Source organism: Leopardus geoffroyi, chromosome C1 (genome assembly GCF_018350155.1).
Source record: "Leopardus geoffroyi isolate Oge1 chromosome C1, O.geoffroyi_Oge1_pat1.0, whole genome shotgun sequence".
NCBI classification, from domain to species: Eukaryota; Metazoa; Chordata; class Mammalia; order Carnivora; family Felidae; genus Leopardus; species Leopardus geoffroyi.
In genome coordinates, this window is record NC_059328.1 from 219,296,583 (window position 1) to 219,319,134 (window position 22,552).

The 22,552-nt window shown below is 53.9% G+C and overlaps 1 protein-coding gene and 2 long non-coding RNA genes across 3 annotated transcripts; 1 reads left to right on the forward strand and 2 right to left on the reverse strand.

Annotated features, from left to right (window-relative positions):
- The first annotated feature begins 3,646 nt into the window (after window positions 1–3,646).
- Window positions 3,647–8,281, forward strand: LOC123599708. Its single transcript, XR_006713269.1, has 2 exons — window positions 3,647–4,573; window positions 7,712–8,281. It is a non-coding gene; the product is annotated as an uncharacterized LOC123599708 (long non-coding RNA).
- A 461-nt stretch (window positions 8,282–8,742) lies between these two features.
- LOC123599709 lies at window positions 8,743–15,946 on the reverse strand. Its single transcript, XR_006713270.1, has 2 exons — window positions 15,789–15,946; window positions 8,743–10,059 (listed from the first exon to the last, which is right to left on the reverse strand). It is a non-coding gene; the product is annotated as an uncharacterized LOC123599709 (long non-coding RNA).
- A 3,580-nt stretch (window positions 15,947–19,526) lies between these two features.
- HES6 (hes family bHLH transcription factor 6) lies at window positions 19,527–21,354 on the reverse strand. Its single transcript, XM_045481938.1, has 5 exons — window positions 21,170–21,354; window positions 21,009–21,095; window positions 20,809–20,890; window positions 20,149–20,589; window positions 19,527–19,875 (listed from the first exon to the last, which is right to left on the reverse strand). Exons 1-4 carry the CDS (start codon window positions 21,248–21,250, stop codon window positions 20,165–20,167), a joined length of 675 nt encoding a protein of 224 aa, XP_045337894.1. The 5' UTR covers window positions 21,251–21,354; the 3' UTR covers window positions 19,527–19,875; window positions 20,149–20,164.
- Between the last annotated feature and the right edge of the window lie 1,198 nt (window positions 21,355–22,552).

A 22,552-nucleotide genomic window follows, 5' to 3' on the forward strand; every position in this document is an offset into this window, starting at 1 on the left:
GGATTCTTTCACACGGGTTTGTGACACCCGTCCTGCCTGGGGACTCACCCTCCCTTGCTGACTTTGAAGAAGCAAGTTGCCATGTTGTGAGCCACAGTAGAGGAGGACAGCAATAAGGAACTGAGGGTGATGGCAAGAAACCGGGGCTTTCTAAAATTTTTTTTTAAACGTTTTATTTATTTTTGAGACAGGGAGAGACAGAGCACGAACGGGGGAGGGTCAGAGAAAGAGGGAGACACAGAATCGGAAACGGGCTCCAGGCTCTGAGCCGTCAGCCCAGAGCCCGACGCGGGGCTCGAACTCATGAACCGTGAGATCATGACCTGAGCCGAAGTCAGAGGTTTAACCGACTGAGCCCCCCAGGCGCCCCTAGAAACCGAGGCTTTCAGTCCAAGAACCCATAAGGCGATGAACGCTACCCACGGTTATCTGAGCTCGGAAGCAGATCCTTCCTAGTTGAGCCTCACATGAGACCCCAGCCCGGGCCAACACGTGACTGCAGCCTTGTAGAGGACCCAGCTGCGCCCAGACTCCTGACCTGTGGAAACTGCGGGATACTAGACGGGTGTGGCTTTAAGCTGCTGAGTTTGTGGTCCTTTGTTAGGCAGCAGTAGATGCCTGACACACCGTCCATCACCAAGTCCTCTCAGCTTCATCTTCTGAATGTCTTCTGGATCCACCCCCTGACCCCACCCCCGTCAAGTCTGTGTCGCCAGATCACAGCCTCCTGTCAGGCTTCTCTCTTGGGGCTTCTCTCCATCCCTTGCACTTGTCTTTGTCTGTCTTGTCCCAGGGCATTTTCTCAGGTCCCCTGGTTTGAAATGTTCTCCTCGACCCCCTTCTCCTGGGTAAATTCCATTCATTCCTCAGATTTCAGCTGAGTCATCAATTCCTCAGGAAAACCTTTCTTTTTTTTTTTTTTTTTTTTTTTTTCAACGTTTATTTATTTTTGGGACAGAGAGAGACAGAGCACGAACGGGGGAGGGGCAGAGAGAGAGGGAGACACAGAATCGGAAACAGGCTCCAGGCTCTGAGCCGTCAGCCCAGAGCCCGACGCGGGGCTCGAACCCACGGACCGCGAGATCGTGACCTGGCTGAAGTCGGACGCTTCACCGACTGCGCCACCCAGGCGCCCCAGGAAAACCTTTCTTGAGTGCCCCAAGCACCCTTTACAGCTGTGGTCATAGTTACAGTTTTACAGTCGTTTATGTCATCATTTCGTGGATGAACTGTATCTCCCGTCAGAATGTGAGCAGGTGGAGGTCAGGAGCCATGTTTGGTCCTACACATAACTGTACCCTGAGCACCAGGCACGTAATAGGTGCTCGTGTACGTTGGTTGGATGGATGAACGAGTGAAAGACCATGTCCAGTTTTGAAGTTCAAAGTGCATGACACAGCCGTCCTACCTCAGGAATATGAGGAAGGCTGGAGCCAAGAGTGACGCCCCCTGGGTACTTGCTCAGGACTGCCCAAGCCTACTTGACTATTTTGCTCTTAGAAAAAAAACCATAACTTCGGATTTTAAGAACTTGAGCTGTCTAGAGACCAGGAAAGGGAGTACCTGATGTCCCAGGATGTTATCAGCTGCCTGTGTGGCCAATGATATTTTCCAGTTTGTGGCCACAATACCTCCCATCCCTCCTGCTCTTCTGAAATGTATCCCTGCCACCTTCCATCAAGAAGTAGGCTGTGAGTCGTCTCCCATGGCCCTGGGCGAACTGTGACAGCTTTGACTGGTAGAGAATGGAAGATGGGCCATTGTATGACTTCCAAGGCTAGGTCCTAAAAGGCCATGCAGCTTCTGCCTGATGCTCTGGAGACACTTGCTGGGGAGTCGGTCAGCGACTAAGGAGTTCAGCTGCTCCGGGGCTACCGTGCTGGAGAAGCCCCAGATGGGCGCTGTATTCAGTGATGCCAGCCGAGCTCCCAGCCAAATAGCCAGCCTTGGCTGCCAGCCTTGTAGGGTGAGTCATTGAGGACATCCATCCCTGAGGAAGCCTCAGATGACCCCAGCCCCGGCCAATATCTGACTATGACCTCGTGAGAGACCCCAAGCTAGGACTGCCCAGCTGAGCCCTTTGAGAATTCCCAACCCACAGAATCGCAAGCAAAGTAAGCAGTGTTTTTAAGCTGCTAAATTTAGGGGTAATCGATTACACAACAATAATACCAGGAAGGGGAATTTGACGGGGAGTGCTGACACATCAAAAGGCCAAAACGTCACTTCTCGGCCTTTTGGCTAAGGTCAGGTGCAAAAACCCAAAACATAAGGGACTATCTTTGGGACCAGGTCAGCAGGTAACCAGAGGGGCCTGGAGAAGACTGTGGGAGGCCCCCCACCCCGATGGGCCTGGAGGCTGTAAATGAGGGCTTAACAAAAAGTGAGGAAGGTGGAGGAAGGAATACCATTGTTACGTACATCCAGCACAGCCGTTACCCATGATATTGTGGGAAATAGAAAATGTACCCAATGAACTGATGAATCTGGCTAAGGAGATTCCCAGGGAAAACACTGGAAGTGCCAGGTGCAAGGATCTCGAGTGTCAAGCCCCCGCCCTTGTGGGATTCCTGACCCACAAAATATGAACAAAACGGAGTGATTGTTTTAAGCTGCGAAATGTGGGGGCCCTTACAAGGGCAGCAGTGAGAACTGAACAGCCTGATAACCACACCTGTCTTGTGCACAGTGACAGACGGCTTGGAAAATGAAAGACGGCTTGGAAACCACAGAGAACCGTTGTCTTCCAGGGCGGTGGGAAGGATTTTATAGCAACCCTGGTTTGGGGAAGTTTGAATCGATGTCAGAAAAAGTCTCTCACACTGTGAAAAAGTGATCGACTTTACTATTCCTATTGTGAAGAAGGGGAAGAGAACTTAGAACACCGCGTGCCTGTTGGGGGCCTGTCACTAGTTAGGCGCTTTGCATATGATCATTTGATCTAATCTCTTAACAGCCTTTTGAGGAAAGTAATGTTGCCTGTCGGGTAGGTCTGCAGAGGGCTCCCCTTGAATCTTCAGGTGAGAACCGATGAGCACGAGCACATGAGTAAGATAAGCACCTAAGGCTGGGGCAAGGTCAGGAAGGAACAGGGTTAGTAATTCTCGAAGTTCACACCGGGCCAGAAATAGTTCCTGCATCTGCTAGCGGGAGAGGAACATGCTCAAGATACAAGGGACGTGTGTGTGTGTGTGTGTGTGTGTGTGTGGGTGGGTGTGTGGGTGCCTGAGTGCCTGTGTGGAATGCACAGAAATGGTGAAAGGGCTGGCTGTCAGGGGGCCTGAACTGGACACCTTCTACCTGGGGCCTTTGAAGTCAGGTGTGGGGCACCTGGGTGGCTCAGCCGGTTGAGCGTCCGACTCTTGATCTCAGCTCAGGTCACGATCCCAGGGTCTTGGGATCAAGCCTCGCATCGGGCTGTGCACTGAGCATGGAGTCCGCTTAAGATTCCCTCTCCCTCTCTTCTCTCCCCCACCCACCCACACACACTCTCTCTCTCTCTAAAAGAAAAGAAAAAAAGTCAGGTGTGAGTTTTAGATTCATTTTGGGGTAGAGGGCAGGGCACAATGGCATGAATAAGCCCCGTGTTCACGGCTCTGTAAGGAATGGAGAGGAGTTGGGTGGGTGGGTGGGTAGGACTCGAGGTCTCAAGTTAACTTGGGGTCATTTCACAAGGGGTCCTAAACGCCAAAAGGATGACTTTAACTCAGTGGGGGAGCCGCAGACCTTTTCACAATTAGAAAAATGTCAGTGTCCTTAGAAGGCAATGGAAGAGCACATGCTCTCCTGCTTGCGCCCTCTGTCTGCAGACTGGAGCCATGTCACGGGAGGACAGACCCTTCTTTCAGGGCAGAAAGAAGCCCAGAAGCCTTGTAACCCCACCCACTTCATACTAGAAGGGAAATGTGGCCCACTCGGAACGCCCCTTTTCAGATTCACTTTGTTGGCTTTTCTTCATCTGAACGTTGACCTGCCCGAGGGCATGGTGCGGGACCTTCTTTGGTCTGCAATTTATTCACTTCCAAAACCATCTTTATTAGTTCTTTGGCTTTAAATACGTCTATATTTTGATGGCACACCTGTGCATATCTCTGGCCTTGGCTTCCTCTTGGAACTCGACATACCTGTATCCCCACCTGTCCACTCAGCAGCCCCACCTGGATGTCTAATGGGCATCTCAAATGATGCCATTTACAATATATGCCAAACACAACCCCTGCCTTCTCCCCAAAACCTGTTCACGCCAGTCTTTCTCAAATCATCCGCCCAGTGGCTCCTGCCCAACCTAGGCACCGGTCTCAGTGCCTACCTTTTCCTTACGCCCTATGACCAGTTCAGTAGGTGGATCTGACCCGTTCCGCTTCCGTGATTCTTCCACATCCCATTTCTGTGACTGTGATCCCAGACCAAGCCCATTACAGGCATGCCTAATTTCATTGCGCTTCGCTTTATTGTGTTTCACAGATACTGCAGTTTTTACAAGTGGAAGGTTTTGGGCAACCCTGTGCCGAGGAAGCCTATTGGCACCACTTTCCGACAGCGTCTGCTCACTTTGTGTCTCTGTCGCATTTGGGTAATTCTCGCAATATCTCAAACTTGTTCATTATAATATTTGTCGTGGTGATCTGTCACCCGTGACCTCGGATGTGACTACTGTCATTGTCTGGGGACACCGCGAACCGCGCCCAGATAAGTCGGAAAACTGAATTGATAAATGTCCCGTGTGTGTTCTGTCTGCTACCCCCGCCGGCCACTGCCTCGTCTCCACCTCTCCTCGGGCCTCCCTGTTCCCCGAGACACAACGATATTGCACTTAGGCCAGTTAATAGCCCTACGATGGCCTCTACGTGTCCAAGTGAAAGGAAGGGTCGCACGTCTCCCACTTTCAATCAAAAGCCAGACATGAGGAAGCTCGGTGAGGAAGGCCGGTGGAAAGCTGAAACAGGCCGGAAGCGGGGCCTCTCGCCCCGAACGGTCGTCCAGGCTGTGAACGCGAGAGATGAGTTCTCGGGGAAATTAAAAGGGCCACTCCAGCGAACACACGGATGGTAAGAAAGCGAAACAGCCTTATTGCTGGTTCGGAGAAGGTTCTGGTGGTCGGGATAGAAGACCCAGCCAGCCGCAACGTGCCCGTAAGCCAAAGGCCAATCCAGACCAAGGCCCTGGCGCTCCTTGTGAAGGCGGGGAGGTGAAGAGGCTGCCGGAGGAAAGTCTGGAGCGAGCAGGGGTTGGTTCAGGAGAGAAGCGTGTCCGTAACACAGAAGTGCAAGTGTAAGGTGAGGCTGCGAGTGCTCGTGCCGGAGCTGCGGCAAGTTCTCCGGGAGACCCGGCAGGACGACGGTGGGGGCGGCTGCGCTAAACAACAGACGGGTGGTGTGGACGGAGCCGCCTTCTGCTGGAAGGAGACGTGATCGAGGGTTTTCACGCTGGAGAGGAGACGTGTCAACGCCTGGCTCCAGAGCCCCAGGGGACAGGCTCTCTTACCAGGGGCCGGTGCGACCGGGGACTTGACGTTGACGCCGGTGCCCGTTCACCATCCTGAACATCCTGGGGCCCTTCAGAATTATGGGAAATATACTCCACCAGTGCTCCGTAGGCAGAACGGCGCAGCCTGGATGAGCGCACGTCTGTCCACGACGTGGTTTTCCAAATATTTGAATCTCACTGTGGAGACCCACGGCTCAGAACAAAAAAAGAGACTCCTTTCAAAATATTAGTGCTCACTGACAACGTACTGGGTCACCCAAGAGCTCCGATGGAGAAGGACAACGAGACGCATGCTGTTTTCCTGCCAGCTATCACAGAACCCATTCTGCAGCCCGTGCATCAGGGGGTCGTTTTGACTTTCAAGTCTTTACATTTCATGAGGCTACAAGTGTCATCGTGATTCCTCTGAGGGATCTGGGCAAGGTAAACCGAAACCCTTCTGGAAAGGATTCACCACTCTCTGTGTTTTATATTGAGAGCATTCACGATTCACGGGAAGAGGTCAAAATACCAACATTCACAAGAGTTTGGAAGAAGCTGATTCTAGCCCACACGGACAACACGGAGGGTCCAAGCCTTCCGTAGAGGAAGTCGCTGCCGATGGGGTGGAAACAGCAAGAGAACCAGAATTGCAAGGGGAGCCTGATGATGGGACTGAATGTGTGGCCGCGGTCTTGGGGGAAATCTTGAACGGAGGAGGAGTTGCTTCTTGGGGAAGTGGTTTCTTGAGGCGGAATCTGCCGCTGGTGACGATGCCGTGAAGACTGTTGACGGGACCACAAAGGATCTGGAAGATGCATCCACTTAGTTGATGGAGACGTGGCTGTGTTGTTTTTTTTTTTTTTTTTTTCAACGTTTATTTATTTTTGGGACAGAGAGAGACAGAGCATGAACGGGGGAGGGGCAGAGAGAGAGGGAGACACAGAATCGGAAACAGGCTCCAGGCTCTGAGCCATCAGCCCAGAGCCCGACGCGGGGCTCGAACCCACGGACCGCGAGATCGTGACCTGGCTGAAGTCGGACGCTTAACCGACTGTGCCACCCAGGCGCCCCAACGTGGCTGTGTTTGAGAGGACGGACTCCGGTGTCGAAAGATTCCTACTGTGCATAAAATGGCGTCAAACGGCATCACGTGCTCCAGAGAAATCGTCCACGAAAGGAGGAGTCACTTGATGTACCAGACCAACCTCGTTGTTGACTAATTTAGGAAACTGGCACAACCACCAAGCAGCCGTGAACATCGAGGCAAGATCTTCCTCCAGCAAGAGGATTCTGACTCACTGAGAGCTCAGATGATGGTTAGCATTGTTTAGCAATAAAATACGTTTTAACTCAAGTCTGTACATTCCTGTAGACGTGAAGCTGTTAACACACCTGACACACTAAAGTACCTCGTAAACACAACTTTCACGCGCACGGGGAGACCAGTGAGCTCACTGGACACACTTCGCTGCAATATCTGCTTTACTGTGGTGGTCTGGAAGCGAACCCCCAAGATCTCTGAGGCATGACTGCGTTTTCCTGAGACAAATCACGCTGCCTCCTCTCTGTTAGACTCTTGTCCTCCTACGGATGATTTTCCAGAAAGGGAGAGAGATCATTTTAAAACATAACTTCGCCCACTGCCCTCCCCTGCTTTAAGTCTCTCAATTGCTTCCCATTTGCATAGCATAAAATCCAAATTCCCTGCTATGCTTATGAGGCCCTCCATTGTCTCACTGGGCATTGGCAGGAGTACCTCTGACCTTGGGAGTTCCAAACCTTGACTGTGGCCCCGACCCCTGGGCTCCTCCCTTTCTCCAGGATGCAGCGGGCTCTGTGGACCTCAAGCCTGGGCCCTTGTTCCCTTTGATTAGAACAACTTTTTCCTGCTCAAGTGGCTGCCCCCCCTCCCAGGCCCCAAACTCAGCTCAGAGCTCACTTCCTCAAAAGGATTTTCTGGACCTCATCTCAGGCACGGAGATGAGCCATACACGTCTCACTTACGGATATATTTGACTTTTCACAAGTGAGACTTGATCGAGCATTTTCTGAGACCATTTAACCAGGAAAATAAATATACTAGGAAACTTTTACACCTTATCTACTTAAGACGCTGATAAATATGTCACCATAATTCACTTTTTAGAAAAAAAAAATATTTTTATTACTTTATTTCCACCCAGTACCTAATTTTCTGCTATTTGTAATGATCCATTTCTTTGATTTTTTTTTTTTTTTTTAGTAAACTTTTTTTTACTGAAATCCACACTGAATCCAAGTATATTCCTTGATGAAGTTTCACAAAGTAAATACACCCGCCGACGAGGACTCAGATCGCAACACGGAATATTTCCTGCGCCCAGAAACCACTTCCAGTCACGACGCCCCACGGTTGGCACTAGGGCCACGGATTCATTTGGTGGGGGTTTGAACCTCATATAAATGGAATCACGCAGTGCGCGCTCTTCCGACCCGGACTTCTTTCGCTCAGCACCATGTAGGTGTGAACTGTTAGCGGGCAGACCTGACCTTGTCTTCTCACTGTGTGATAATCCCTGGTGTGGATGCAGGTTCCTTACGAACATGTTCTGGCATCCGTGAACAGCTGAGTCATATCCAGTCTGAGGCTCTAACAAATACTACTGGTAGGAACATCCCAAAGCGTGTCTTTTGGCGAACACTGGCACCCATCCCCACTGGCACGTGCCCAGGGATTGGAATCCTGGGCCTGGGGGTGTTTACATTCAGTTCAGTTCATACTTTCCTTAGTTGATTTTTTTATTGTGGTAAAATATACCTAACAGCAAATGTATCATATTAGCCATTTTTTAAAAGCTTTTTTGTTTTTATTTATTATTGAGAGACACAGAAAGAGCATGAGCATAGGAGGGACAGAGAGACACAGAATCCAAAGCAGGTTCCAGACTCTGAGCTGTCAGCACAGAGCCCGATGTTGGGCTCGAACCCACAAACCACGAGATCATGACCTGAGCTGAAGTCAGAGGTTTAACCCGCTGAGCCACCCACGTGCTGCCTTCTGCCTCTGTTCGAAAACCCACATTAAAAACACATCCAAAGGGGGCGCCTGGGTGTCTAAGTGGGTTAAGTTTCTGACTTCAGCTCAGGTCATGTTCCCACCGTTCGTGGGTTCCAGCCCCGAGTCAGGCTCTGTGCTGACAGCTCGGAGCCTGGAGCCTGCTTCAGATTCTGTGTCTCCCTCTCTCTCTCTCTCTCCTCCCCCGCTTACACTCTCTGTCTCTCAAAATAAAGAAACATTAAAAAAAAAAAAAAAAAAAAAAAAAAAAGGAAATTAATCCGGCAATTCTCTCCAACTGAAAATAAGTAGTAAACTTTGGAAATATTATTGTTTGTTTCCATTAAACCTGGTTAAGTAAAATCATCAATTGGTTTTATATAAATAAAATATTTAAACTTTAAAATATTTTTAATTTTAATATGCCTACTTTAAAATTTTTCAACGGTTTTTCACCTACTTTATTCTGCAAAGAAATTAAGCACAAATTTGATTTTTCCTTTTGCTTTGTGCTCCAGTATTGCTAGGCAGGGTACTGACTGGTTGCCTCTGGGTGGGAGTGGGGACTGTCTGAGGAGCAGGAGAGAACTTTCTTACTGGTATCTCAGTAGGGTCTGAGTTACAAAACTGTACAGATTTGTCAAAACTCAGCAGATGTTCCCTTACAAGCAGGGCACTTCATTGTAAGTTTTGGATCCAAAGGAAAAGACTGTGAATAACGGATGCTAGTTAATGTTGGAGGGGAATTTACTCTGAAGGCATCAAGAATAAAACTGGATTAACGGATGGCTGCCCAGATGTGATAAGAGTCGAGGAAGATGTCAACGGTACCGCTGCAAATTTCCATAATACAGTGTTGGGGCAGCTCCAGTCCTCTAGAATTTGCTGGTCCATCTGAGAGCTCCTTCCAACCGGAGTTTCTCCGGGTGGAATGACTGGGGCAGATCTGGATACAACATCCTGAAGGAGAAGCGGGCAAACCTCCAGGGGCTCGATCAAGCCTTGGAGGAGACAAGGGGCAGAAAAGAGAATTTGGCCCCGGGCAAGGGGAGATCTGTGGTTCGCTCCCCAAATCGGGTGGGCCCTGCCCTCCCCCCCAACCCCCTTTTGCCTCATTTTCCTTCCATTCTGTCCAGCACAGGCTGACAGAGGTGCTACTAAGGAAGTCGCGAGCCCTTTCTAGATTCCGTTTATTGCTCGCACAGACTATGGAAGGAAGAATGGCCGAAGGTGGCCAGCTCCCCGGGGCCGCTGTGCAGGGTGACACGGAAAAGTGGCCAGGTGAAAATATGGAAGCCCGGGCGGCCCGCTGCTGGGGGCCGCTTCCCTCCCTGGCCAAGCTCCTGCCCTGCCCGTCGCATCCCACGGACAGCAGGAGGGGTGTTGTCAAGCCTTGGATCCATCTGTGGTTCGAGCCTTGCCTGAGTGGCCTGTGCGGGTCCATGCGGGCTGCCAGGGCCCTCCACTTCCTTCTCGGGTTTCCTTCGTGCTCCTGCACTCCCAACACCGTACCTTCAGGGACCTCTGGAGGTGTAGACGGGGCACCCAACCTGGCTCTGAGGAAAACACAAATACCTGGTAAGCTTGAGAAAAGATGCCCCACGTCACTCAGGAAATGCCTTGGAAAGGCTTACAGGGAGCGATACAGACAATCGCTTTGAGCTTTTTTTATTTTTGATGTCTATTTCTTTTGAGACAGAGAGACAGAGTGTGCATGCGTGAGCACAAGCATGGGACGGGGAGAGAGAGAGAGAGAGAGAGAGGGAGAGAGAGAGAGAATCCCAAGCAGGCTCAGAGCTGCCAGCACAGAGCCCATGCGGGGCTCGATCTGCCGAACGGAGAGATCATGACCTGAGCTGAGCTGAAGAGTCCGATGTCTAACCAACAGAGCCACCCAGGTGCCCGGACAGAAAACTTTTTAAATTAGTGCACCTCTGGGGCACCTGGGCGGCTCCATTGGTTAAGGGTCTGACTCCTGGTTTCGGCTCAGGTCATGATCTCACGGTTTCGTGAGTTCAAGCCCCGAGTCGGGCTCTGTGCTGGCAGTGGCCGATCCTGCTTGGGATTCTCTGTCTCTCTGCCCCTACCCCCACTCATGCTGTGTCTCTCTCAAAAATAAATAAACTTTAAAAAAAAACTATCTAAAAACAAACTTTTTAAAATTAGTGTACCTGTTGCCACTGCACCTAACTCTCTAGGCCCTGGTGACTTCAAGGCATACACTTTCAGAACTTAAGGACTGTGTTATCCCAATGCTATTTAAGCTGTTCCAGAACACACAGGAATAAAAGCAAGACTCCCAGGGCGCCTGGCTGGCTCAGTCGGTGGAGCCTGCAACTCTTGATCTCAGGGTTGTGGGCTCGAGCCCCATGTTGGGTGTAGAGATTACTCAAAAATAAAATCTTAAAACAAACAAACAAACAAACAGCAAGACTCCCAATCTTTTCAGAGGGGCAGCTTAACACAGACACCCAAAGCAGGAAGACCGCACGTACAAAAAACCACAGAGCAATACCTTGTAGGAATTCTGATGCAAAAAAATCCTACAAAACACTGTGGAAAAGGTAAAACTCTGCAGATAGTAAAAAAGATCGTGACTGTGAGACACTGCGGGCAGGGAGAGATGAACAGGCAGGGCACAGGATTTTTAGGGCAGTGACACTGCTCCGTATCATACTCTGTGGTGGATGCATGCCCGACATTTGTCCCAACCCAGAGAATGTACAGCACCTAGAGTGAACCCCAGTGTCACCTAGGGACTTTGAGAGATAATGATGGGTGGGCTCATCGACTGCAACAAACGGACCACTCGGGTGGGGGATACTGATCAGGGGGTAAGTCGTGTGTGTGTGGGAACAGGGGTACGTGGGAAATCTCTATCTTCTGCTCAGTTTTGTTATGAACTCCAAACTGCTCTAAAAAATCAAGTCTATTAAAAGAATCCTACATAAAATTATATACAAACCAAATTCAGCAAGACCTTGACCCCATTAAGACGATTCTACAGTTGGGTTAAAACCAGAAGCATGGCTCATTATTGATGAATCCAATCACAAAATACTCCACATTGACAGGTAAAAGGGCGAAAATAAGAAAACATGTGATTATCTCCACAGATGCCAATGGCACCCACTAAATTCAATATTCTTCCCTTAAACTTTTTTTTTATAACAATTTTTTAATGTTTTTATTTATTTTGAGACAGAGAGAGACAGAGCATGAGTGGGGAAGGGGCAGAGAGAGAGGGAGACACAGAACCTGAAGCAGGTCCAGGCTCCGAGCTGTCAGCACAGAGCCTGAGGTGCGGCTCGAACTCACGGACCATGAGATCATGACCTGAGCCGAAGTCGGATGCTTAACCGACTGAGCCACCCGTGCGCCCCTAAACAAACTTTTTTTCATGGTAGTAAATCAGTGAAATAGGGATGTCTGCCACTAAAGGCAGTGTAGATGGGACAGGTGCCTGGGTGGCTCAATTAAGCGTCTGACTTCGGCTCAGGTCATGATCTTGGGTTTATGGGTTCCAGCCCCACATTGGACTCTGTGCTGATGGCTCGGAGCCTGGAGCTGCTTCAGGTTCTATGTCTCCCTCTCTCTCTGCCCCTCCCCCTGCTCGTGCTCTCTCTTTCAAGAATAAACATACAAAAAATAAATAAATAAAGACAGTGTAGAAAACTCCCCTCCTCTGCTGAAGGCGGAAGTGTAACGCAGACAGTTTTTCAGGCCAATGATCTGACAATTTCAACGACATACCATTTGCCCGGCCACTTTAATTCTAGAAGCATGTGCAAAGTACACAGGATGTTCGCTGAGTATCGGTCTTGGAGAAACCTCGGAAACCCTCTCTACACCCTTGGTGAGGTTAATGTGGGCAAGAAGGCTCTGCCCGAGGCCACGTGGTGGGCCAGGGGGGCCCCGTGAGGGAGGGGCTTTTCCTCTTCACTACTGTGTCCCTGGTGCCGAGGACAGTGCTTGCTTGGCACGCAGCGGGGGCATGGTCCACAGCGCTGAATAGACGATTCTACTGTTGGGTTAAAAAAGTTGCAGAATCGTATGTACAGAATGGTCCCGTTGGCAGAAAAAGAAAAAGACATTTTTCCCAGATATATATGCTTGCAGATGCATGGGAAGGATCAAAGAGGTCACCCAAGAAATTGTTAACCGTGGGGACTCCTGGAGAGAGGGAGGAAGGTATGGGGCGAGAAGAGAGAAGGAGGACCCAGACTGTCCACGGCAGGCCTTCTGTAAAGCTTGCCTTTTCCTGGGGGTGTGTATTGCTTTTAAAATAAAAATCTAGTTTAGGAACAGTTACTTAACCTATCTGAGCCTCAGTTTCCTCATCTGTAAAACGGAGAGTAGTAATAAATACCTCCCCCAGAGGGTCACCGTGACATTTGAGGAACGGACAAGATCACGCACAGAGTCTCCTGGCACCCGGTGTTAATGAACATATGGTATTGCTGTTATTATTGAAAGAAATACAGAAAAAACAAGGAACATTTTTTTCTTAAGTGTATTTATTTTGAGAGAGAGAGAGAGCAGGAGAACAAGCAGGGGAGGGAAAGGAAGAGGGAGAAAGGCAGAGAGAGAGAGAGAGAGAGAGAGAGAGAGAGAGAGACTGGGAATCCAAGCAGGCTCTGAGCTGTCAGCGCAGAGCCTGACTCGGGGCTCGCGCTCACGAACCACCAGATCATGACCTGAGCCGAAACCAAGTCAGACGTTCAACCGCTTAACCGACAGAGACCCCCACGAGCCCCAAGGAGCACTTGTTACAAGACTGTAGGGACCCAGCTGCACCGGCCCTGGAACTGGCCCCACACATCCCACTTTCGGCCTTTGCACTTGCTACTTCCTCTCCCTGGAACGTTCCTTCTCAGGAGAGCTGCCTGCTCCTTCCTTCACCTCATCCGTTCTCTGCTCAGATGAAACCTACCAGACAGGTGGTTCCTAACCAGCCTTCCTAAACCTGCACGTTGTTTCCACACCATTACTCCCCGGCCTCTCGACCCACTTTATGTGCTTCTTGGCCGGGAACACTGCCTGCCATATCGTGTGTTTTTGGGCTGTTTCCCTCATAACAGTATGAGCTTGAGAAGAAGCTTTATCTCCAGCAACGAGAATAATGCCTGACGAACAGCAGGTATCCAACGAATACCGTGAAAGAGTAAGTAAACGTTGTCTGAAATACAGCATCAAAAGAAACTTGAAAACCGCCTCTAACCAGGGTGACCAGGAAAACCTTCCCAACCTTGAAGGCAACGGGAGAGGATTGCGGGGCGGTGGGCGGCAGCCGGTCCCACCCCAGGCAAGGGGGTGGGAGCAGAGGAGAGGGGCCTGGCGGTGGGGCTCCGAGCGGACCCCTGGGAGTCATGGGCCTCCCACACTTTGCTAATCTGCAGGGTCAGGCTTTTGAAGGACCGAAGTTCAGGAGGTAAGACTGGGTGTGGTTTTCTTTTCTTTTTTTTTTCTTTTTTTTTCAAAATTTTTTAAATTTTTTATTTATTTTTGAGACAGAGAGAAACAGAGCATGAACAGCGGAGGGGCAGAGACAGAGGGAGACACAGAATCTGAAACAGGCTGCGGGCTCTGAGCGGTCAGCACAGAGCCCGACGCGGGGCTCAAACCCACGGACCGTGAGATCATGACCCGAGCCGAAGTCCCGAAGTCGGACGCTTAACCGACCAAGCCACCCAGGCGCCCCTGGGTGTGGTTTTCTTAAGGACCATTCCCATTCTCCAGGTGGGAGGTAAGAACCTGAAATAAGAATGTGGCAGCAGGGACAATGGGGACAAGGAAGATGCAAACTCATTCACTCATTCATTCATTAGCGCTATTAACAAGGGAGAATTGGTGGCTCCTGGACGCCACTCGCGTGGGGTGGGGGGGCTGAAGGACGAGGAGGTGTCTCCCTGTCAGGGGTCTGCCCTGGGTGGTTGAGGATGGCCAGGGATCCAGAACACGACAGGAGGCACAGGTTTTGCAGGAGAGCAGAGCTCAGGTTGCACTTGCTGTGTCTTTAGAACCTGTGGGGTGTCGAAAGGCAACAGCCAGGGGCATCTGGATAAACCCCACGAGAGCTCTAGAGAGCCCAGCTGGGCCGAAAGTCAAGTGTGGACTCAGCCACACAGGAGGGAACGCCATAGGGATCATACGGATTGTAGTCTAGAGATAAGCGGGCTACAGAAAGGGACACAGGACACGGCAACACTTAAAGGGTGGGCTGACAGCCGTCTCGGATCTGAGAAGGAAGGGTGAAGAGGAAGCAAGACACGAGACCCGGCCGGGGGTTTTAAAAAGCATGAGGTTACTGTCAGTGTCAAATGCTGCAATATTTAGGCAGAAGAAAACTAAAGGGTCTACTTGGCAGTAAGGACTTCCTTAGAGACTTCTAGAAGTTTCCAGTACAGTGATGGGAAATGTAGACCGGGGTGAAATTCTGTGATAAGCAAGCAGGTGAGGAAGTGAAGACAATGAGAACAGAAGTTATTTTCAAGAAACCGGAGTGTGAAGGAAACTAGGACAGTGATTAGGTCCCAGCGAGGTCTAACAAGTTCGGCTGGAGAGAGTGGGTAAGACAGAAGGTAGGAGCTTAAGGTTTGGGAGCCAGCTCGACGGTGAGGGGTGACAAGGTCCACGGAATGCTTATTGACTTGGATGTCTAAGGGCACGTAGCAGATTTCCGAGGTCAAGGCGGGGCAGGATCTGGAGGGGCAAGAAGACGGTACCCCTAGTGTCATCTGCTGATGGCAGACGGACAGCGAGGCAACGACAACGACACAGCAGCGCAGGTCTAGCCGGGTAAGATGCCTGGGTGTTCCCACGACAATCCAGGAGGCCTCCCGGTCACCAGTTTAAAACCTTATCGCTTCTAGACCCATCTAAACCCAAGGACAGACATTAATAATCTGATAAGCTCTGGGCTTCCCCGGTTGCTCTCAAAAGCGATGCGACTGTCTACCTCTGGGCAGTGTGCGGTGGCCAGTGGCTCGCTGTGGGCTCTCGGCCGTCTTTAGAGAATGCAAGGGTCCACGGCAGCAGTCCACGCTGGTGGCTTTGGCTGCTCTTTCAATACCCCCGGCCTCCCGGGACCCGCGGCGGTCGGCGACCCCGGGCGGCGGCCCGCGCAGCGACTGCCCGGCCGGCCGAGACGCCCTTGGCCTTCGCGTCCACACGCGGACGCGCGGCTCGAGCTGCGGGGCGCCGGCGCCTGCCTCGCATCCTCTCTTGGTGCCAGGGCTGCCGAAGGGACGGCACTCCGGACGCGACCGGACACACGGCCACTTACCCGACGGTGCGAGGATCCTGGCCGGTACCTGGCTCGGGACGCTCGCCGGAAGGGGCGTGGCCTCCGGGCCCGGAGGCCTCTGGGAGTCGCGGTCCCGGCTCAGCCTGCAGCGGCCTCGCGGAAGGGGAAGTGGAAGGGCGAGAACTACATCTCCCAGGAGGCTCCTCGGTCGCCTCGGGCGGGGCGGGGGCGGGGGCGCGGCCAAGGTCTCGGCCCCGAGGCCCAGCGAAGAAAGCCTCCAGAAAGCCTGGGAAAAGTCCCCGGAGTTCCTCCCAGTCCGTGCGGCGTGTCCGAGAGCTGCGCGCCGTGGGAGTCCGGCCCGAGACCCCTGGAGCTCCGCTCGCTCATTCCCAAATCCGGCCGCTTTCCCCCGCGCTCGGCGCTGAGCGAGACTGGCCGCACCCCCGCTCTCAGGTTGCTCGCCAAGGCCCGAGGCCAGAGCAGAACTGCGGGAGGGAGGATCTGCGGAGGCAGCTGGTCTCTGGTCCGGCCTTGAAGGCCGCTGCCAGACGCCCCACGTGGGAGTGGGGAGGCGAGTTAGGCCTGCTGCCCAAGTCCAGGTTAAAGGTGAGATGAGGGTGCCTAGCCCTCTGCCGGTGGAAAGATGACGGTTGGAAACTGGAGTTTGGAGTAGGGCTCATGCACTTGATTGAGTGGAGGGGAGGTGACAGGAAAAGAGTGTGGCTTGTATAGGTTATCGTCCGTAGTCCATGGGGTGCCGTGAAGGGGCAACGACTGGCGCAGTGACGGTGCGTTTGGGGCTGCGAGTCGGCTGTGCTCTGGCTATGGTTTGTGATGCGCACCCGACGTCTGAGTGGAGGTGTTGAGTGCACCTGAGGATAGAGGGGCCGACAAGGATAGAGATGGGCTTTGCATCAAGGTAACATGATGGAACAAGCCAAATGGGCCAGGGCAGGGGTGACAGGGAAGGACACAGAGTCCTGAACGTGTATGCCCTCATTCAGAGGTTGGTCAGCAAAGGAGACTGAGGATGGCCAGTGACGGCCTGAAGGATTGGGGGTTTTTGAAGTGGACTTTCTGGAGGGAGGGAGTGATAACCCCAGGAGGAGTGCTTCACTGGAAGAAGGCTGAGCAAGTTGAAACTTGAGACAGAATCCCCGGGTCTGGAAGCGCTCGCTGGAGATCTTGGCCAGGGCGGGTTCCTTGGAGCGGAGGCGAAGAACGGCCTGGCTGCAGAGGAGGGAAGGGGAGTGAGGTGCAGAAGTGGGGACAGCTAGTGTAAGCAGTGCTTTTAAGGAATGTTGCTTTAGAGCAGAAAAATGAGGCAGAGCCTAACCAGGGATGGCAGGTCCAGGGGGATTGTGTCTCCTCTTTCTCCAGACGGAGAGATTACAGCTTTGTAGAATGATCCAGAGGGAGGAGGGATTAGTGATGCAGCAGAGCCCCTGAGAGGTCGGAGGGGACCGAATCCAACGGCTCTGTGGAAGGCTGGCACCACACCGTGTCTTGATGGAAGGTAGAATGCCTGGGCAGAATAATGGTCCCCCAAATATGTCCGTGTCGTCATTCCCAGAAACTGTGAGTGTGTCACCTTACATGGCAAAAGAGGTGTTGCAAACCTGATTAAGGATTGAGGGCCCTGAGACAGGGCGAGTCTCCTGGATTGTCCAGGTGGGCCCAAATATCATCATGAGGGGCCTTAAAAGTAGAAGGAAGAGGGAGGCACAAAGGTAGATGCATTGTTACTGGCTTAGAAGCTGGAGGAAGGGGGCCACCAGCCAAAGAATGTCGGTGGCGTCTGAAGCAGGAACAGGAAAGGAAACGGATTCACTTTCGAGCCTCCAGAGGGGATGTAGCTGTTCTGAAAGCACTAGCCTCTTCTTCAGCCTAGTGAGTCCCGTGGCCTAGTGAGTCCAGGGCCTCTGGGAGAATGTGACAAGTGTGCATATGAGAGGAAGGAGTTGATGCTTCAAAACAGTCCCCCCCAATGGCATCAGAGCTCATCACAGTGGCCTTTGTGTGCTGCTAGAAGCCACATGCAACAGAGGTTTTGCAGGGGGACCTGCTCTCCATCTGTGTCTCTGTGGACACCTCCTATGTCAGTTTGTCTGGGACAGCTAAAATAATCCCAGGAATAATGTTCCCATCCCTCTTGAGACCTCTCCTACGGACCTGCCTCTCCGACCCCATCCCACCAACTCATCCCCAGTCGCTAAAAATCAGGTGCATCTAAACTGGTGCAGCCACTCTGGAAAACAGTATGGAGGTTCCTCAAAAAATTAAAACCAGAACGACCCTATGACCTAGGAATTGCACTACTAAGTATTTATCGAAGGGATACAGGTATGCTGTTTTGAAGGGATACATGCACCCTGATGTTTATACCAGTGCTAGCAACAGCAGCCAAAGTATGGAAAGAGCCCAAATGTCCATCGATGGATGAATGGATAAAGAAGATGTGGTATTATATGCAATGGAGTATTACTCGGCAATCAAAAAGAATGAAATCTTGCCGTTTGCAACTACATGAGTGGAACTGGAGGGTATTACGTGAAGTGAAATTAGTCATTCAGAGAAAGACAAAAAGCATATGAGTTCACTCATATGAGGACTTTAAGACACAACAGACGAACATAAGGGGAGGGAAGCAAAAATGATATAAAAACAGGGAGGGGGACAAAACCTAAGAGACTCTTAAATATGGAGAACAAACAGAGGGTTACGGGAGGGGTTGTGGGAGGGGGGATGGGCTAAATGGGTCAGGGGCCCTAAGGGCTGTACTGAAATCATTGTTGCACTATGTGCTAACTTGGATGTAAATTTAAAAAAATAAATAAATAATATATTTGTATAAAAATAAGGTGCATCTGGTTATGTAGGCTAGTGGCTGAGATCTGAGATTGAACCAGAGGGGAGCCAATGTGAACCCCCCCCTCCTGGTGGGCAGGACCTGTTGGGGGGCTTTTGTAAAAGGGCTGTTGAGAAAGATGTTCTTGAAGCAAAGGCGCACAACCAGGTGACAATCCTGAGTCGACACACCTCAGCCCCAGTCTGGGCACTGGCAACCCAAGCTGCTTTGGGTCCTGGAGCAGGAGACGACTGGGTTGGGCTACCTGTGGAGTGACTGTCAACTGACCACGTGCTGTCTGCAGGCCCTGCCCCAGCCCAGGAGGGCAAGCTCCCCATTCCCCAACTGGCCATCCCATCGCCCTCCTTCCAAGGCTCCTGGCCTCTTGGGCGCAGTTTGATCTTCAGCCCAAGCTGCCCAGAGCCATGGCGCTTAGACTTCAAGCCATGCACCGGGTGGGTCTCCGTGTCCCTGAACTGCCTGGCACTGGGGGCAGCTCCCTCTAGTCAGGAAGAGTGACAACCCACAACCTAACACGGGGAGACTGACGTCTGCGTCATGCTCGTGGATCCTGACACAGGTCTTTGAAAGAAACTTCCAAACCACATGGCTAGGAAGTAGGAGTGAGTTTATCCCTAGGAGCTCATGTACCAGAGAATGGTCCCGGGACAGGCTGTTTCCCTGGTGCTTAGTTACTCTGGAGACAAACCCCATGCCGGTGGTATCCATCTCCCAGGGAGGTGGACGCACCATCCCCTGTGAGAAGTGTCACACGGGGGTCTCGTCTCCACCACCATTCTACTCCTCACTTTGCTGACAAAGGGTGAGAGGTTTTAGAAACATCCACCAGCATTAGATACAAGAAAAATGCCCTTCCTTAGTTTAGTATTTACACATTAGACTCAGTAAAGACACCACATCAGTCATACTTCTGAAGGGTAACTAACTCTCCAAAATCCTTTATTTAATAAGACTGGAACACTTGTTGGTAACCTAATACACAAACTCCAAGTGTGCTAAATGCAAGGCGTTCAGGGAGGCTTTGCTTCTGTCTGGCAGAGGACTGGCAATGCTGGGGAATGCACCTGCCTCCTGTGTCCTGAATGAATGCACCGTGTCCTGAATGAAGTGGCAAGTTCAAGCTTCTGCTCAGGCCAGGGCCGCCAGGGTCCGAGGTCTCCCTCTGTCCCCGACACTAGTGCCCGGCACGGAGGAGGGTTTCAGCACTTCTGCCCCCATATCCACACAGTACCTGGGAAGGCTGGGCCACCTGCAGTCCCGGAGAACCGCGGTAGCTCTGTAGGATTCTTCCTGCGGCCTGCAGCTCCCACCCTCCACCCAACCCGGGGCTGGGGGGTCCCCAAGAGATACTCGCTTAAGAAACAGGGCTAGGGGCCTGAATGGGCTGGTCATCCTGGACTGCCCTGCAACCCACTCACTGGAGGAAGAGGGCAGGCAAATCTGGGAGACATTCAGGCCCCTGCCCCCACCACATCTGTCCCCAGGGAGGCTGGAACAGAGCAAGGGAAGGCCACACCCACCCTTGCAAACCTGGGGCTGGCGTTAGTCACCAAGGCCTCCAGACGCTCTGGGCTATGCGAGCAGCGGTCAGGCTGCCCAGGGCTGCTGGCACCAAGTCTGGCCCTTCAGCAGGCGCTCGGCTCAGTTCAGCCTCGGGGGCCTCCTCCAGGTCGGAGCACAGGTCGTCCCCGGGGCCCGGAGGACTGGGCAGAGGGGACCCCAAGACCCCTCCCGTGGGCCAGCCGCTTCGCCCAGGGGCTCCCGGAGACCCGGCCAGGGCGTCCCCCAGCAGATCCCGGAAGCTGCTGCCCTCGCGCAGAGGCATGGACTCGAGCAGGTGGTTGAGGAGTTCCGCGGCGACGGTGGCATCGATGGCCTGGCACGTGGACACGAACGTGTGCACCTCGTGCATGCACTGGATGTAGCCGGCCGCGAAGCGCTCGCTTGCTTCCGCCTGCAGCTGCTCGCGCTCTGCACCCGGGGGTGGGAGGGAGAGAGCGGCGCCCCGTCCGGTAAGCAGCGACTGCGGTGGCCAGGCCCGTCCCAGCCCGCGGGGACAGGGCTCACCCAGGAGACCCGGAGGAGCCCCGGGCGCGGGCTGTACCGGGGCGCCGGGCGGGGAAGACCCCATTCCGAGGCGGGGGCGGGCCGGGCGAACGCGCCCCGCCCGCGCGCCCCACCGCCACTCACCGCGCGCCCGGCCCCGCAGCGTGCCCTGCACGCGCCGCACCGTCAGCTCCAGCACCTCGGCGTTCTCCAGCTTGGCCTGCACCTGCGCGGGCGGGAGCGCCGGGGGGCGTGTGGGGGGCCGGTGAGGCCGGGCAGGGCCGCGCCCCCCGCTCTCCGCCCAGCAGCCCCCGGGCGCCCGCCGGCCCGCGCGCCCGGCTCACCTCGGCGCCCGCCAGCAGCAGCCGCAGCTCCTGAAGGCTCTCGTTGATCCGCGCGCGCCGCTTCTTCTCCACCAGGGGCTTCCGGGCCTGCGGGAAGCGGGCGACTGAGCCCAGGTCCCGGGCCTCCCGCCCGCCTGCCCGCCTGCGGCCCCGGCCCGCACCTTGCGGTCCCCCCGAGTCTCCCAGGCGTCCTCAAACTCTCGGCCCGCACGGTCCCGGCCGGGCGCCAGGGGCGGAGCCATGACCCGCACCGCCCAGAGCGCCGCAAGCGCGACGAGCGCCCGCGCCCCTCGCAGCGCGCCGCTGGGGCCGCCGCAGCCCTCGCTCCTTCGCGTCTTCCGCCGGCCGAGGCCCCGCCCCTTTTATAGCCCCTTATTTGCATTTCAATGCACGGATTGGCCGCGCGGCCCTGGAGCCGCCGGCTTCTAGGCGCGCCGCGGCCAATGGGAGCGGCGCGCTTTGTCCGGCCCCGCCGCCGGGGTCCACAGGCAGCTGGTGGGGCGTGGCCGGCGGGCGGGGCCCCCAGCCGGGCCTCCGCGCAACGCCAGCGGCTTGGGGCACCCGAGGGGGCGGTGACCCGGTGCGCTGTGACGGGGGTGCGTTTGTTTTCCTCCCTACCTGAGCAGGGCCCCCAGGTCTGCTGTGCGTGGGAGCAGGAGCTCATTCGTGCCTTCACACTTGTCTTAGTTCGTGCAAGGTGCCTCCGGAGAGGAGCGCTCCTGCCCGAGTGTCGGGGTGCTAGATTGTGGAGGGCAGAACCACAGTCAAGGCCGCGGTCTCTGGACCTGGGAAGGTCTAAGGGTCCGGACTGGGATAGCTGCGGAACCCCGGAGAGATAGAGACCCATGGGGTAGCGGGGTTGGGAGCGGGCCCCAGGACTCCTTTGACTTTTTTGCGGAAGTGTGGGTCCCGACTCGACCCTCGACACAGCCCTCCGCCTTCGCGGGGATCCTAGTGGGGCGGGTCCGGCGACACCGCCCCTCCTCTTCGGGGCGCTACTTCTCTGGTCACCCTTTCCCCGCTCCTTCTCTGGTACCACGCCCCCACCAGCCGCCCCTTCTTTTCTAAGCATCATCGCTGTCCCCGTGAGCTCTCCATGTCCCCCTAATCGCCTTCGCTTCCCTGTCCCCCTCTGATCTCCCTGTCCTCCTTCCCAGTTCCCCCTCCCCACCCCCATACACACACCCTGCCCTGGTTCCCCGCCGCGCCCACTCTTCCTAGCCCTCCCCGCTCCTCGCCCGTCCTTCCCTGGTCCCCACTCTCGTTCATTCGTCCCGGCTTCCCTCCCTGTGGCAGTCTCCTTCGTCCCCCGCCACCCCTCCCCCTCGGCTCCCTTTTCTCCTAGCCCTCCCCTCGCCCAGGCTCGCGTAGGTCGCCGTCTGGTCCCCGTAACTTGATGCCCATGACAGTTGGCAGCTGCAGCCGCTTCGGTGGAGAAAAGCGGGGGCCGAGCCAAGAGCGACAGGTGTTGGCCGCGCCTTTGTCTAGGCCCGCTTTGTCCGGCGGCGGAGGGCGGGTGAGCCTGTGTCCGCCAGACGACCGCC